At 35.8% G+C, this 16,723-nt stretch overlaps 1 protein-coding gene across 1 annotated transcript in view; it reads right to left on the bottom strand.

Moving 5' to 3' along the window:
- LRPPRC (leucine rich pentatricopeptide repeat containing) overlaps positions 1–16,723 on the bottom strand; it is a gene marked incomplete at its 5' end in the record, with an annotated part of 85,336 nt that overhangs the window by 2,334 nt on the left and 66,279 nt on the right. The window contains 7 exons of the mRNA XM_057367681.1: positions 1,504–1,588; positions 3,134–3,208; positions 5,936–6,051; positions 6,214–6,353; positions 8,365–8,569; positions 11,787–11,875; positions 15,517–15,640. Of these exons, the coding sequence (XP_057223664.1) occupies positions 1,504–1,588; positions 3,134–3,208; positions 5,936–6,051; positions 6,214–6,353; positions 8,365–8,569; positions 11,787–11,875; positions 15,517–15,640 (834 nt within the window). The remainder of the gene's footprint in view (positions 1–1,503; positions 1,589–3,133; positions 3,209–5,935; positions 6,052–6,213; positions 6,354–8,364; positions 8,570–11,786; positions 11,876–15,516; positions 15,641–16,723) is intronic.

The raw sequence follows: 16,723 nt of genomic DNA, 5'->3' as shown, positions 1-16,723 counted from the left end.
GGATAGCCTGTGTCCCTTTCTCGTGAGAAAAAGCTTCCCACTCACATCTGGCAAGTGGCTGAGCTCCTCTGTGAATGTGGGAGGCTACTGCAAAAACTGCTTGAAATGACAGCTTAATGAAAGCATAGAAATTGTTAACTTTCTACAACTTTAAAATAGATTTACTGTATGGGAAATACCAACAAAAAGAGCTAATACTTAGAAYGCATTTAACAGACCATACGACTGTGATTTTCCGTATTTCTTTTTTCTAAAAGGTATACAGCAAAGGATTACACATCTCACCAGACTGAAGGAAAGCTGGCCCTAGCAGTGGATCACATCTCAGGACAAGTAAAGGAGTAAAGGTCCTTTTATTTGTTCTATCATGGATGCCTGACATGATCAAACTTCTTTCAGCTCTGATCTACATTCTATAATTGTTTGTGTTTAGCAAAGATTTAATAATTTTATTTGTGAATTTGTTTTAATAACTAGAAACAGTAACTAAGTGTGGCAATAACAATACTCTGCCATTTCATACCCTTTTCTAACTAATTAACAATTAAAAATAACAATGGCCTGACAGGAGAAGCATTTGTTATCTTGAAAATTATGATAATACAAGGTTGGTCTTGGCCCAAAATAAGAAATCATGTTTGAAAGCTTACTAACTTTAAAATGAAAAAGAAAACAAAACCCAAAAAACTACATTGATTTTAAAGATCTTATTTCTACCCCTCATGGCTAGAGCACAATCTAAGCACAGCCTTCTAATTTTCAATTGTGCTAAATATTTTGTTGATGATCATTTGATCAGATGACCAATGATCATTTGGTCAAATGACCAATGGCTCATACAGGTGAGATGCTTGCACAGAATAATCTGGGAACAGATTTTAAAACTCTTCCCGCTGGTACTGAATGTCTCCTCTACAACTTGCTAGATGCCAGGTACATCTCTGCCTAAAGAGAGCAGAGCAAGCATCTCTTCATACAAACGGTGGCTTCACATGTTCAATACTCTCTAACCACTGTTTAAGGTATAGTAGGGCAAGTGACTGATTCTCTAATCTCTTTATGAAACTGCTATACCATCAGTAGTAAGGGAGGACAGTGAAAAACTTCATTAGTTCACTTACAGAATTTTTACTGAGGTAAAAGCTGCAGAGGACTAATTACAGCATAAAGCAGCAAGTACAGTGCTGGTGGCAAAAGAGCAATTTTTTGGTTCTACAGATTTCTACAGTATTTTTCCCCTTGGGATAGGATGGATTCTTTATTGTTCCATAAAGCTCCTACTTTAGATTCTAAGTAAAGGACTCATGGCTTGTGTCAGCTTGTTGCTCTTCCATCCTAACTGCTAGGACAGCAATACAGATCCAACAGACTTAAAAAAAAAACCTCACATAACCCCTGCACCGCTTTATGACTCAAACTGTAAAGCAAGAAAGGGTTTGCAAGACCTTTCTGAATGTCCCAAGAGATCTTACTAAAACACTGTTCCAAGGAGAGGTCACTTACCATAACATCTCAAGAGGTAACTGTACACCACTGCTGGATCGAGATGCTCAGGAATCACTTCTAGAAGTGTCTCAATCCTCCTTGCCTGTGAAATTCAATGCACAGGCAAAAAAGAACATTAACTTGAAATCTTGAAGGACAAAATAAAGTCGCCAAAGTTAGTGCCRTGACTGCACATTTTTAAAGTGAAAGAAACTGTACTGGTAACAAAGAATGGACCGTGTGACTCAAAATGGATGTAATAATTTCCTTCCCAAAATTCTGTATGCTGATATGAAATARTAAAGGAAATGAAGCACAAAATGCAATAAGGGTCTAAAATCCATATTCCAGAAGGCTAAACATTAGGGGTTTGGTTTCTCTTTTCAGGTAGGCAATTAACGTATTAATGAGAATATTAGCAGAATTTCAACCGATTTAGGAAAACTGCAGAACACTCAGCATTGTTCAGTGACCTAGAGGTCAATGGTAGCTATGATCAATGCTTAAAAGGAGTCAGTTCACTAACTAAAGGGCTTAAATTTGGAACCTCCTTCCCACAACTTCTGATTACAGTTTCAAAAATTCTCAGGTTTTAAATGAAAAGCAGTTATTGAAATTAATAATATCTTTATCACACACTACCAACTTCGATTGTTAGTAAAATTTCACCTTGATGAGCTGGGAAACTTCAATGGTTTTAGTTCCTTCTTAGAGACATGAAACAATAGTGTTTATCACACTGTATTTGTCATCATCACTTCAAAAAAAGTTTAAATCTATTAGTATTTAATGGCAACTTCCACAAAACATAAATGTACATTTGCCTCATTTGAAAAATATTTATTCTAGTTTGTGTGCTAGCTGTCTCCTARTGCTGATTGTCTATGAAAGAGGAATCCATATGATTTTGGCTTGGGTGTGTATTTCAGGGCTTTTTGGCTGTTGTTGTTAACTGTTGGGTTTGAGTGGTAGGGGGTTGTTGGAGTTTTTTAGTGTGTGCTAAGGTTTTTTTGTTTGGGTAGGGATTTTTTGTTGGCCTCTGGATTTGTGTTTCATTTGTTTTGGGGTTTTTAATTTACTTTAAGAGGGCCAKATGAGGAGGGAGGGACAGGAGTAGAGCAAGCATATAAACAAGAGCATTTCCAATTACAGGGAGTAAGCACAAAACCAGGAATATAAACAGATGCTCAAACTAGATACATATCCAAACCACCATAATAAGTGATATGAAATGTGTCTGTTAATGTAAACACAGAGGCGTTTTATCATCAGAGAGAGGCTGAGGTTTTAACTTGCAACATTTGTATTCATACAATGTAGCCAATAAAATAAGGACTTTCAGGTTGTGACACTGAACTGGATAATGCAGTAAAACGTTTAAAGCACAATGTTTGTAGGATGTACAGTGTAACATTGAAAATGCAATAAATTACTGAAACAATAGAAAAATATTAAGTACACCCTCCTTTTGATCATGCTCCATAATGTAAACTGATCTTTAAATGTAACCAATTCTGCAAAATAACCTCCCCCCTCTCCAAGAAACCCCGTAAAACTGTCAACTGTGAAGTTCAAAACACTTTAACAAAGGTTGATGAAACAGTATTTTGCTACACATAAAATTGTATACCCGAAAAAAGTATTGTACCTGTCCAGGTTTAGATGCTGCTCTAGCCATGAAACGCCCTATAACTCTCTTCTCCTGAACTATTGCATTCCACCTCTGAAGACAAAGAAATTATTAATGTAGCAGACATGAGTAGGTTACTGATAAACATAACAACTAAGATGAAAATTTCCAATGACAGATGCTTAAAACAATATCCTAATACATTGCCTATTTACAAGGTAAATAATTGACCATTAGTATGAAAAGAAAACAAAAAAACCAAGTTCGTTTCAGGCACCTCTTTGGTAAACATTTTTAAAATGGAAGGTATAAAGTTTGTTTGAAACAATAGGGAAAGAATTAAACTAATACTTCAATATACCACAAAAACGAGGTTTAGGACTGCAAAAGAATGAAAAAGAGAAACACTATTCCTCTCCAATTATACTGCCAAGCATTCACAAGTGAGCTAGGGATCATAAGGTTAATTATACATTTAATAAGGTGTCAGGGAGATAACTGCTCGTTTCTTTATAAAAATTAAAATGTACAAAGCAAGTTCTCTTTAAAGTATAATTACCTACACTTATGCATACAAAGGACTGATTTCAATCTCTCTATTTTATAAAAGGCTTTAACTGCAATAGACAGGGCTTGAGAGAGAGAAGTTGAACTTAGAAAAGTTTGAGACAGACCAGATAAAAATCAAAAATCTATCTTACTTTAGAAACAAGGACAAAATAAAATAYACAAGACAATATTTGGTGTATGTTCCTCAAAGATGTCAGTCTTAGAAATTCTTAACAGTGCACAGTGTGGTTTTTTTACCAGCTGCATAGTATCAGTATCAAAATGCACAGGAAAAAGAGAATATTGTGCATATCAAAACACATAGCATGAACTTCCTACAATCAATTAGTATTGCAGACATATGCAAACAAGAAAATTTGGGTTATGCCACTATGAATATTCTTCATAAGTAATATGGTTTCACAAGCTCTTTAAAGGTCAAGGCAAGAAGGTGTGAAGCTTCATTCCTTTAGGCAGACAAAACCCAAAAAGTGGCTTTATGGTGCTAAATAGGGAYGATATGATGAGAGACATTTGCAACATTTTATTACCAATTCTAGACATTCTCACTCATTGCAAGCGCTCTGAGAAGAAAGAGTCTAGCTGGACAAATGTTATCATAGTTGCCTTTCATTCTGAAATATCAAATCACTTCTGACTCATCAGTAAAAGCAGTCTCCCACCAGACAGTACAAAAGACACTGCTGCTGCTTCATAAACTTCTAAACAGATACATTTCTGAAAGGAGGAAGTTGCAATGTATATAGTATTTCAGATTACAAGCAAAATAGTTCATTTAGATTGTGGTTTACTTTCCAAAAGACTGTTTCTGTCCTCTAGTTAGCTATTAGCAGAATAATTTATCCACATAGCAGTCACAAATGTTTAACACAGCTCAAAGCTTTTCCTGAGCCATAAATGCCCCAAATTTTCTGATATACATGGAAGTTTGAACTCAAGCTTACCTGTAAATATCCACTTACAATGAGGCATTTTTATATTGGCCCTTAAGATACAGTGTATATGACATTATATCAAATATGCTATAGAGCCCTGAATTTACTTTTAATGGTTGGATGCTGTTGTACCAAGTTCCAGAAATATATGAATGGATATTACGCCATGTTTTGAAAAATTTTAAGGACACTGATTTTACTTAAAAATGAAAAAAGTGTTATCTTTACAAAAGAAAAAAAAAACCCTCTACCAAATTTTATTTACTCATTCAATTTCAATCAAAGAGCAAACAACAAATCAGGAACAGTAAAATAACTTGAGAATTTTTTTGCATTTTGATGTTCCAAGCTATACAGCATGAGGGTTTAATGCCAAAGCCTTAGCCTCCTTTTCATTTAATATTCAGATGACCAGTTAGGCAAAGCACTRCACGAAGTAAGGGAATTAAAAATAATCTATCTCATGCTGCAGCGAAAGTAACTGAACACCTTCGTTGGTATTGTCTAGGAATGTCATAAAGTATCCAATGGATGAAGCTGAGCTTTTCCTTTAACAGTTTAAAGTACTTAGAACTGGTAAATGAGTAGCATGCACTATCAGGAGATGATAAAGAGTCCTTAATTTGAGGCAGCAGCCTATGCACACATCAGCYTGACTGCTGGACTGTCACCTGCTTGGATGAACCTTCTAACAGAGCCCGTTCCCAGCACCCACTGCTCATCCCACTTCTTGTTTGGCTTGTCTTCAGCACAGAACAAATGGCACAAATGCAGCTGCCTTAACTTCTAACTCAGCTGAGACTGTGATCCAGAGACCAACATTTAGTTTTTAATGCATCTGTGACATGCAAATAGAGAGCAAATCCAGCTCTTAATAAACCTTGAATACAATATATACAATATTTTATCAACCAAGTGAAGTCTATGGCAAGCAATCATTGCCTGCTTCTGCTTTGCAAACTGTACAGCTCTAAGATATTACGTTTACAGCACTTAAGAAATTAGGTGAGAAGTTGCAAGGAAATGGTTTTCAAGAAACAAGTTCTAGCAGAGCACTKGTAAAAAATATTTGCAATATACAATATATATTTCATCCCCACTGCTGGAAGACAGAAACCCCCTGACTGGCACACATTACTACGCTGAGCCCTAGAGCACAGGCTCATGGTTTAGTCTAAACTGTGCACTGCCCCTCTCACGGTAATTCAAATGCATCCCAGCAGCAGCCCATGCTACACAACACCTCTTTTTGACAATTTCGCAGTTAACCTTTGAAGAGCTCTAAGCATTTCTGTACCTCTTGTTATGTCATTACCTGTATCAACGATCTGGCATCATCCACTCTGTCTGCACTGACATACTGAAGGAAAAGATCTGTGACAGGTCTGTAAATTCCAAACTGACTGGCCAGGCGTTCTGCCATCACACCAACTGCAAAATGATGGGTACATAAGGAAAATCTTTGATTGAAAAGCCACTTTTGTAAACTTCACAGGCATGATTTATGCTGACTGAGCAGGTTTTACGTGTAATAGCTCTTGCACAACACCTCTGTTGAGTCAGAATATTTAAATATCACTGCAATTAACTTACATTTTTCCAAAGCTGGTTCTAATCCTTCCTCAGACACCCTTCTTAACAAATAGGAAATACTTGTGACAGCTTGATCAGGATTCTGTGCACCAGAGATAAGCAGAGGCTCAATGTATTTCACCGCAGCATCAAGGTCATTGCTAGGAAAAGAGATTGAACTGGSTCAGTTTCTGAAATCAAGATTTCTAAACCTAAAGAAGCAATTACATTAAAGTTTTTGTTTTGTACATCAAGCTGGTATTTACCAGAAGAGTTGAAAAAATATTGACAAAAGAAATTACTTCTTTCAGATATTGTGAAGTGAAATAATTTAGGACTGAAAGAATAAATCAATTAATAAATGATTTTTAATGGCCTTTGACTTGTACAAAGTTTCTGTATTTTGGACACACTTTTTCCTTATTAAGAGAGAAGAGTTCAGCTTGCTGCTTTAGGAAAATGTGTCCTGAAAACCTAGAAGGCAAAATCTAAACATTAACAGAGGGTATCTGAATAATTAATACACATAACTTAAATATTTTTATGCAATGTAATTAATTATTTACCTGATTTTTCCCATGCCTGCCTTTTTGGACATCAAAGACAAATGCCATTGGGTCATTACATCTAAATGCTTTTAATCTTAAGGCTTAAATATAGCAAATGCTAATAAAATAATGCACGAAGTATTCACCAAAGTGTAAACTCGACTTGCAGCATTCTAAAAACTTCAGATGACAGCATCTCTTACCAGTTCCATTCAAAAACTGATTTAATTGAAAAAGAAAACTGCAACATGACTGCTTTAGAAACAGAAATGCAGCACATGTGAAAGCTATGAAAAATGCTTTGAAAATTGTATCAGAAACATGGATCTACCAATAAATGAACATGTATTGAAAATATCTGTAAGAATCTGTTTTTCAGAGCTATCAAGGTACAGATTGCAAGGTATTTCAGAATATATAGGGTGAATATTATTTAAACTGCTAAGTCTTTTCATAATTAACATAAAGTTAATTTTGGTATGGGAAAAGTAGATGCTCTACCTATGCTCTGTGCATAGAGCAATTTATTTATTTATTCTTGTCACTAATCTCCATCTTAAGAACACAGCCTGACTTTGCAACATTTTTCTGACATGGCAATATAGGAAAATACACAGCTTACAAGACAAATAATGCAGTATCCCTCCCATCTGAAGTGTTTGATTTACGCACAAGTCCATACACTAGAACTGTGTACCAAGGACAATGCAGATCTACTCCCCATGGCTTGGCATGACTGAGACAATCAGGTATCTGTTATGTACTAAAGTTCTACAGCTTTCCTGCCAAGTCAGGCACAGGAGGCTCATCTGACAACTAGTTTAAAGTAAAAYAACAGAAAATGTAGGATTTCTGAAGATTGGTTCCTGCAAAGTATATTTGAGAAGCTGAACTATGCCTTTCTCCTACAGGTGTTTCCCCCATGCAGTTTTACACAAAGGATAAACCAGCACAGTAGTAGCAGTGCATCAACTAARCCAGAAATGCAAGGCAGAGCACAATATTGAATTAAGCAGTCAAATTATAGGATATTTGAAAGTGTGGGGATAATTATGGTAACTAAACTGTGGCCTAAAGCATCAGCCAAACTTTTACAATTCTAACAAAAAAAAMCCCAAGAAAAATACCCCAATCCACAGATTCATGTGTAGCCTTCACATTTTGAGGGTAAAGACAGTAATACTTCAATAATATTTTGTCATTTCAACTACTGGAACAGGTAGTGGATTTTTGTTTCCAAACAAGTATTATATGCATAACCTCTGGGTCCTAAGTTTGATGAAGTAATTCCATTTTACCTTCAGATTTCACAGAGCTTTTGATGTAACACCAAAGAAACACTTTACATGCTCATTAGAATCAACATATCAAAACTAAACTACAGCACCAAAGAAGACCTTTATATTCTCCCAAATGCTTCACAGTTATTATCTCTGTATTTCATGAAATTCTTTTTAACCTCAAATGTGTTTGGGAGACAATACCAGAAGAGAATGCACACAATACTCGACCCGAATTTTATCATCTGGGACACTGTAAAAACGGAAACACTTAAATGGACAATGCAAGAGATTTCCCACCACTCTGCAGAATAAATTTCACACATAGTCCTAAAAATACTTACCTTTTAGTAAGAGCCAATGCAATAGCATTAGGTATTAATGAGAGAGATAAACTAAGTGATTTTGTTACACCTCCCAGCAKGTTTTCAAGCGCTTGCAGGTTCTTYATATCTCCTTTTTCTGCCAGGTTGTCAATGAGAGCAGTAACTGCTCTCCTAGCAGGCAACACACCACTGTCCAGCATTCCTTTTAAAACAGCAATGGCATCTAACAATGGTAAAGAAATAAGGGAAACAGAAATCAGACTTTAGTTCAGAAAGCAACCAGGCTGCTGGTATCATTAATCTCGCCCTTTTAAAAATAAGTACAGGGAAAAAAATTCTTTAAGCCCTGCAATCACTATAGTGAATTTTATCTTGAGTATATATATACTAATAAAAACTTTGAACAATAATTTAGGATGAGAGGCTTAATATCTCATAATAAGAAGCATTAAGCTATTTTAAACATTAAAATAACTTGTTTGTAATCAGCTCAAGGAAAGCAGATGTGTCATAAATATCTTCTCATATGACTTTACTCGTTTTTTCTCCAAACTGCAATCAATTTTCTTTACTAAAACCCAAAAACGTTGTATATTTATGAATAAATACAGACTTAAAATAAAGCGCATTATTGAAACTGATGAAGTATAACACTGAGTTAGTGTTTTTAAGTGTGGACCAAAACTTTGTTTCTCAAAATTTAATTTTTAAACAGAAGTATGGGACACAGGTCTCCTTGCAAGAACAAAAACTGAGAACTCAACRCTTACCTCAAAAACTCCTAAGATTATAGCAATTACACATGTTAAAAACACACAAGGTCAATCTCCTATCCATCTGCCACAAATTCCCYAAACCTAGAGCTGATGAAGTTACCCTAGTTTCTCTAAGGAGAATTCTTGTCAATTTACATTATCCATGAGCAAACACATATAGGAAGACATGCCCCTCTGGTAAAAATCTCTTACTCTTTACCAGCACAGGCAGGATTAATCACAGATGATAATTATAATACCAAAGGATAACACTTCCAGCATATTACACACCCACATGAACTCCACAGGACTGCCATTCCAATTCAATATACAGGTACTGCAGAGACCMAGTGTTATCTTTTACATGAAGGAAGAAAAAACATCCTGTATGCCTAACCTTCCTTCACAGGAAATATTCTTTCTGCCCCACATTCTTCTTTTTAGAGAAAAAAGAAGCAATACATGGGGAGCAAGATTCACAACATCCAAAAAACAATCTCAGAACACATGCCAAGTTCAAATTCTCTCCTGACTCTAAGTGTGGACCTCCCTGTAGCATGGAGCACAACCAGTCTTCTCAAGAAAGAGGACAGAGAAAGATCTGAAAGCTGTGTATGTGCAGCACAACTGCAAGAAATTAGGAACTACCAGCACAGTGGATAATTCTGCAGGTAACTATATGCCTGTGAAAACCAATCTTTCAAAATGCTGTCCTATAAACTGCCAATTTCCTACTGTGAAACTCAAGTTTGGACTCTCTAAAGTAACCTGGCTTTTACCAAGTTCTTGCCAGAAGATATTAGAGCTCTTAGGACTATACTTGGGGACCTACATAAACTCTTTTAACTGTACCATGTTACACAGTAAAGAATGCTGATGAACWAAATGAGGTACGTAAGTGGTAAAGCAAGCAGGTTTTACCCAAATGAACGCCATCACAGGATGTAAGTCAAATGGAACTCACCAACAAGACTGTGAAAATGCCAGGCCCAAAAATGTTTTGGGTAATCTGTGAGCCTTAGAAAATGACCAGTATGTCTGAAATATTCAGTAGCTTGCATTTTCAARGTATCACTTAGACAAAGACAAGTAGTATCTTTCAAATTAAAATATCAACAAGGATCAAGTGTGACTATTCAATGAAATAGTCAGAGTAAAGCTTGTTCAATGTACAAGACAAAAAAAAATTATAATTTTGCAAAGCAATGTAATTCCACAGCCTTCTTGAGAGACTCTGCAAATTGTGCAAAGAGGAGGATTTTTAGAGTACAGCAAGCAAGAAGGTTGATGTGGCAGAGCATTWAGTATCCTAGCTAAAAAAATACCATGTGGTTACTTCAACAGACTGGCAGAATACAGAAACATCACTGATATTCTGAAGAAGGGAAGAATTTCGGTGTGCAGCATGCAGGAAGAACCAGTAAAATTTCATGGCATATTGGAAAAGGAAAAAGAGAAAATAAAATCAGACACAGAAGTCAGGTGAAGGCCTTGAAAGCTGCAAAAAAAGATCTGCCAATAGCAAAAGAAGCCATGGTATTCACCACAAATACTTCASTGATGGCACCTGGCAATGAGGTGAAACTGAAGACTGAATGAGGGAGGCATTGAAAGAAGACAAGTTTATYAGCCACAGGAAAGAAAAAGTACCAAGTGAGAAGATGCGTCCAAATGCTCATCTGGACTATGAGAATGTACCTGATGTTATAGGGGTATGGGTTATTACTACAGCTATGCACAAGGGAATTAAATAAAATTTAATGATGGCACAATCAAAAATGGATTTTCTGGTAGGACTTGTAAACTCAATTTAAATAATTTTAATTTGTGCACAGTTGCTKTAATGCCTAATGGTACTGACAAAAATACGTACCAACATTGAACTTAAACTTTCATGGGGACAAAAGACATTGCCTTGCATGTAAAACTAAATGCATGCAGAGTTTTCCTCTCTCACAAGAGTTCTRCAGCACAACAAAATAAGTAAGATTGTGGAACTGATCTCTAAGTTGCAAAGTAACAAATGCTGAGAACTAAAATAAAGCAACCGTAAACTTTATGCACCACCTTGTTGGGCACCCTTACATACTCTTCAGCCACCATTTYTTTCACATTGTTACATTAAAAAGAAAACCAAGTATTTTGTTAGTGTTGGTATTGAGAACTATTAAAAAGTATTTGATTAAGTTTTTAAATCAATATTATAATCATTTAGTTCACAATCATGCACATTTAACAGTCAATTTAACTCATCTSGTATCTCACACAACCAACACAATATGCAAGAAACAACTGCTGGGAATTGTTTCAGATGCTCTAAAGTATGTTAATTTCCAAAGCAAAATGGCTTGTGCTGTGAATTTTAACGCACTTGAAAGCCTGTACTTTCTCTCGTTCTGGAGCACAAATTTTGCATGTCTGAAGAGCTGTGATTCATCTTAAGAAAACCCATCTTGTGTTAAATGGAATGGAAACTGGACTAAGTGGTCAAATGACAAGTACATTCATATTCAAGCTGTATTATAAATGCATGTACAGTAATTTACGTCTCTCAGCTACCACAAAAGGCTCTTGATAAGCAGGTAATTTGCTAAATGGACTCCTTTATCCAAGTATTCGAAGGGCGTTACAAGAAAAATCTGCAGAGGCATTAATGTGACGTAAAGGTCAAGCATTGTGACATACCTTTCAAATAATCCCGCCTAACTTGCGATATGATGAGGAGGCTGCTGGCAGCACTGTTCAGTGTGAAGCCCTTGATGTGGGTCTCAGCACTAAAAGAAGCAGACATTTAGAAAGGAATTACTGACATGCTTCTGATACGATAATAAATGGTTGAGCACCAAGGTGAAATTATAAAAACTACTGTTCGTATGTTAAAAATATTGCTGCAAAATATCGACCTGGAGACAGCTTTTGTGTTATCCTGTCAATGGTTATAGAAGGATAATTTTTTTTTGCATTCTGACAGATGACAAAGTTGGAAGTGAGCAACAAAAGAAACAAAGTACAAGATTTTTTTTAAACAATCGGTTCAGATTCTTGAATGCTGACATATTAGATGACTAAAATAACTGCATGCCCTGCATTGTTCTGTTGTATCCTAAGCTGGATACTTTTTCTTCTTTTTTCAATAGTCACCATAATTATAAAATATAAAACTATTCTTTCAGCAATAAAAATGAAACATTTATTTTCAGCACTGTATATTTTAAACATAAACTAAAGCATATTATGAACTAACACCATGTCATTTGGTTGATTAATTTTCAAATTTCTGTCATCTAGATGTATACAGGTTCTAAAGTGAACATCCTACATGTGCTGCCTTAGCCACATTAAAATTGCATTTCGCTTATCAATTCCTTATCTCCTGTAATACAAAACTTCATGTACGTACAGCAAAGACAGTCTTTACTTTAGTGACCCTGCTAAAGCTTTTCTAAAACTCTGGAAATTGGTCAAGAGAGACTAACCAGCAATCACATTCGTCTTATACCACAAATGTTCCTGCTCCTAAATGACATCTAGCCAAGCCTCATTTTTAATATATAAGGATAACTTTACAAATGTTCATTTCTAGATTACAAAATCTCTACAGAGCRAAGGGGGGCATTGCCATTTACCATATCAGCAATCAAGATAAACCTCCCTGATCATCTTGTGGCAAACAACTGAGCAGCCTACCTACTTGAACTTAGGGGCTGAGCGGATTGGGAGGTAAGCAGGGTCATTGCTAAATTGTTCTCCTCAATCCCAAGAAAATCCTTCACATTGCACACAATATGACTATCCTCTCAGTCACTTTCAGCCTCCCAGGCTCACAAATGCAGTCACTGGACTCGGGATTTTCTTACTCTCCCAACCAATCCTCTTAATCCCTGCCTAAGCACCCACTGCTCAGTTCCGCCTTTTTTTTTTTTTCCCTTTGTCCCATCTGTCAAAGCCCTTAAGTCAACAATTCATGCATGAGACTGTAAATTACATATAACAAAGGATTTACTTTCTCCAATCTTCCAATCTTTAGTGTGATTAAATAGATGTTAGCTACTATTACAGAACTAATCCATCATTCCAATACTCCTAAATTTCTATTTAAAACTTCTTGGACTAAATGCAGTAAATATTCCTCAAAACAGTTGCAGAATGTGAAAGCAACTACACTTGGGTTGACCAACAGATCAGTAATCTTCTGGGTTGTCTGGTGTTTGTTTTTTTCAAATGCATAGTAGGAGTGTTATTTACTYCTCCCACATTGCCTTCTCATGGAGGTTTCTCAGTCCTGGTAAAGGGGGACGTTTTGAAGTTATTAGACATTTTAAAATTAAATTTAAAAAGTTATTTTTGTTGCCTATGCTAATGTGCACAGTAAGACTCTCAAAAGTATAATTTACCTTTCAAATGTGGCTTCAAACAGTAAAAAGAATAATACGGATATAAATGAAGGTAGCTTTCCTGTATTTTATGAAAATATTAGGAGCTGCACAAGTTTCAGGCCACTGCACACATTTAGGCTTTGAAGGAGTATTCTGTTTTAGTATGAGGCAGGAAAAAATTGTGAAGCATGCAAAAATGTGTGCAAAACAGATTTGGTATTCCTGAATCACAGGTTCACACACAATCACTTCCTCTATTTCACTGAATAACTTAAAACTTACAGGCTTTCAAAAATACTTAAGATAAGCATCATTTTGTTTCTAGAAAAAAGACACAGATATGCCACTAACACGACCAATATGAGCCATTTTCTGTCTTGATGCAACAGTGAGCTGTTATAGGCTTCTCAGAATGTCATTATTTGGCATTTCTACGCTACAATAGAGTAGGAGAGTTCTGAAAAGCATCAGAATTGTGATCATGGTTGGCTTTKACCAGTGACCAAGAAGAAAACCTCTTATAAAATCCTGTTAATTTACTCCTAAATATTTCAAGGCTCCAACGTTTTTAGTCTTTCAATTTTTTTTTTCCTGAATTTTGAACTTGTTGTACTACAACCATTATTTAAAGTGACAATTCGGAATCCCTGAAATACTAGGAGCAAGCCACCACCTTCTTTCTTCTCTTCCAATCTGCAAACTACTGCTGGTAACATGCACAACTACTTTGTGCATCTTCTTTACAAAACGTGTTTGAACTGTAGAGCAGGGAAGCAGTCAGTCCATGAACAAATCTTCACTACAGTAGTCCAAGCTTCCTCCTTGAAAAACCTCTCAATACTCCTTTAGATACTTGAGTATCTTCTGTGAAACAAACYACCTAAATTTTATCAACATTCTTTGTACTACCTAAAACATCTGCCCTCCATCTTCTATTTGCAAAGATTTATCAGTGATTTACATTAATGGGAGATCAATTTGATAAAATGGTTTAGTTTCCCCTTATGTAAGCCATATATCCTGCAGGCACAAACAGTACTTATTATAAAGCCCAGTTACTGAGTGCTATTTGAAAAAATACTATTTGTTCTTCTCAGTGCCGAACTCAAAAAAAAAAAACCTTTTCAATGACAGACATTTCTCCAGTCTAAACACTTTAAAAGAAAATATGAAATCAATCAATATTGTCTTAAACTAGACTGTTCATGGACATCAAAAACTAAGGTGGCTCTAAAAACTATTAGCTTTTTTTACAGTACTCTATGCATTAAGCAATTTAACAGGCTCTTTTAAATTCATTGTATTCATTCAGTGAGTACACCTGATGACAACCACTAGTCTTGTTTTAGCTGAAAAAACAGAAAGACTTAAAATCCTTAAACTTAAATTTTTCTTCTTCTTAACTCTACAAGTCACACCATTTAACCTGACCAGAATACACGTTACAGGCAATAATTAAAGCAAGTACTGTACCATACAACTCACTAAAGGTTAATTTGATTCCTTTCCTTCTAATGACACATGACAGCAGGTTGGATTTATTTCAGAAGTGTAAGAGTTGGATATAAGGTTTATGGTCATCTCCTAGCCACTGGCATCACAGTCAAATGTACCATTTTGCATTTGGCAGGCAGCCAGCTGCCAGGGAGTGTGGGCAGGGTAAGACAGCAGCAGGGACAGGCATTCAGGGGAAGGCTCACGGGCAGCTAAGTGAAGGAATCTTGTCTGTTTGTATATTGCTCTAAAGAGGAAAAGGCAGACTGCCAGAAGGGTAGACTTTCAGCTCTGATGCCAAGTACATTTGTTCAGATTGTTATTTGAAATGAGTTATTAGCAATACACACTGTCACTCTAGTACCCTTTTAAAAGTGTGGCATATCACCCTATGAACATTGGTGTATTTCTTACCACAGCTCCTAATCACTAGTCATGACCTGTTTTCCCTTTAAAAGATAAGGATTCACCTGAAAAGGATCCAGAAATTATTTAACCCCTCTCTCTGAGCCAGTAAAAATCCCCCAAACAAAGAAAAGCCTTACATGCGTTTCACTTCAAGGGCTTCATCAACATAGTTCTGTGCCAACAGAGCTTTTATAAGGACATCACAGGAACGGTAACGAGACTCATCCTTCTCCTGCATTTGCATGAAAATATTGTAGGCCTCTAAAAAAGAGTAAAAAAGCCAAAARGAAATGTCATATTGCAAGAATGCTGATCAGAGAAAGAAATCACCTATTCATCGAAAAAGGTCCATCTTAAATCTATTTATCCTTTGCTTACATCTTCAAGCACAAAGCTGTGGATCCCAGCTTGTTCAAAACTGCACATATACAACAATCAACACACACTTCCACAGGAGAAGAAGTTTGCTATTGCTCTTACTTTATGTGTGGCTGTTGCTTCAATACCAACGTAGCTGGTTAGAAGGGGAAGACTCAGGATTTTTAAAGCAACACCTAATTCTGGGGTATACAGTTACAGTGTGTGGTGCACGATCACAACAGCATTTAACAAATAATATAGGAGGTGATTCCAATATGGGGAGATMAAATTATTTGGCTACGACAAGATTTATACAAAACATACAATTTACAAATATACAGATATTTAGCAAGTAAACTACACTGCATTTGTTTGACTGATTAACAGTTTTATTTCATGCATTCACAATAACTGTCAGTGTATGAAAAGATGTTACCAAAAAGGGGAAAAAAATGATAAGCACACTTTTCAGTCATTTATTTTTCTGAAACAAGATTATGCAGCTATAAACATGCAGCTAGAACTGCCATCCATGCTGTAACATATGCTAGAAAGCTGTGTTAAGAACCACAAATGATCTTTTACATCTAAACTGTGATTGCATGTCTCATTTAATGACTCATTAAATAATCCCTTTGCTAATTCAAATCACAGCTGCAATAACCTTTTAAACTTATCAGAAATAGCTGGACAATCACCACAAATTTCACAGTTAAGCATTAAGCTTTTTTTCTTATACTTTAAAAGTAAAGATGAAGACAACTCATTGAATCCTAATATCACAAGAAGCATCACACTAATTGCACTTAGTACAGTGTGTTTTGGAATTTTAATCAAAACTGTTAATATGCCTTYTAAGTTTGAATCTKAAACTTCTTCAGCCTAAAAGTATACACAAAAACCTCCTTTAAATATTATTATGAACAGTTAAAGGATAAAAATATCTTAGCAAAAATTAAATTCACTTCTGTGCATTTGAGTTTC

The sequence above is a fragment of the Malurus melanocephalus genome, unplaced genomic scaffold, assembly GCF_030028575.1.
Source record: "Malurus melanocephalus ecotype Western Australia unplaced genomic scaffold, MMel_1.1 scaffold_82, whole genome shotgun sequence".
Taxonomy (NCBI): domain Eukaryota; kingdom Metazoa; phylum Chordata; class Aves; order Passeriformes; family Maluridae; genus Malurus; species Malurus melanocephalus.
The sequence above is the reverse complement of the archived record's forward strand: the minus strand, read 5'-3'. Positions and strand labels throughout refer to the sequence as shown.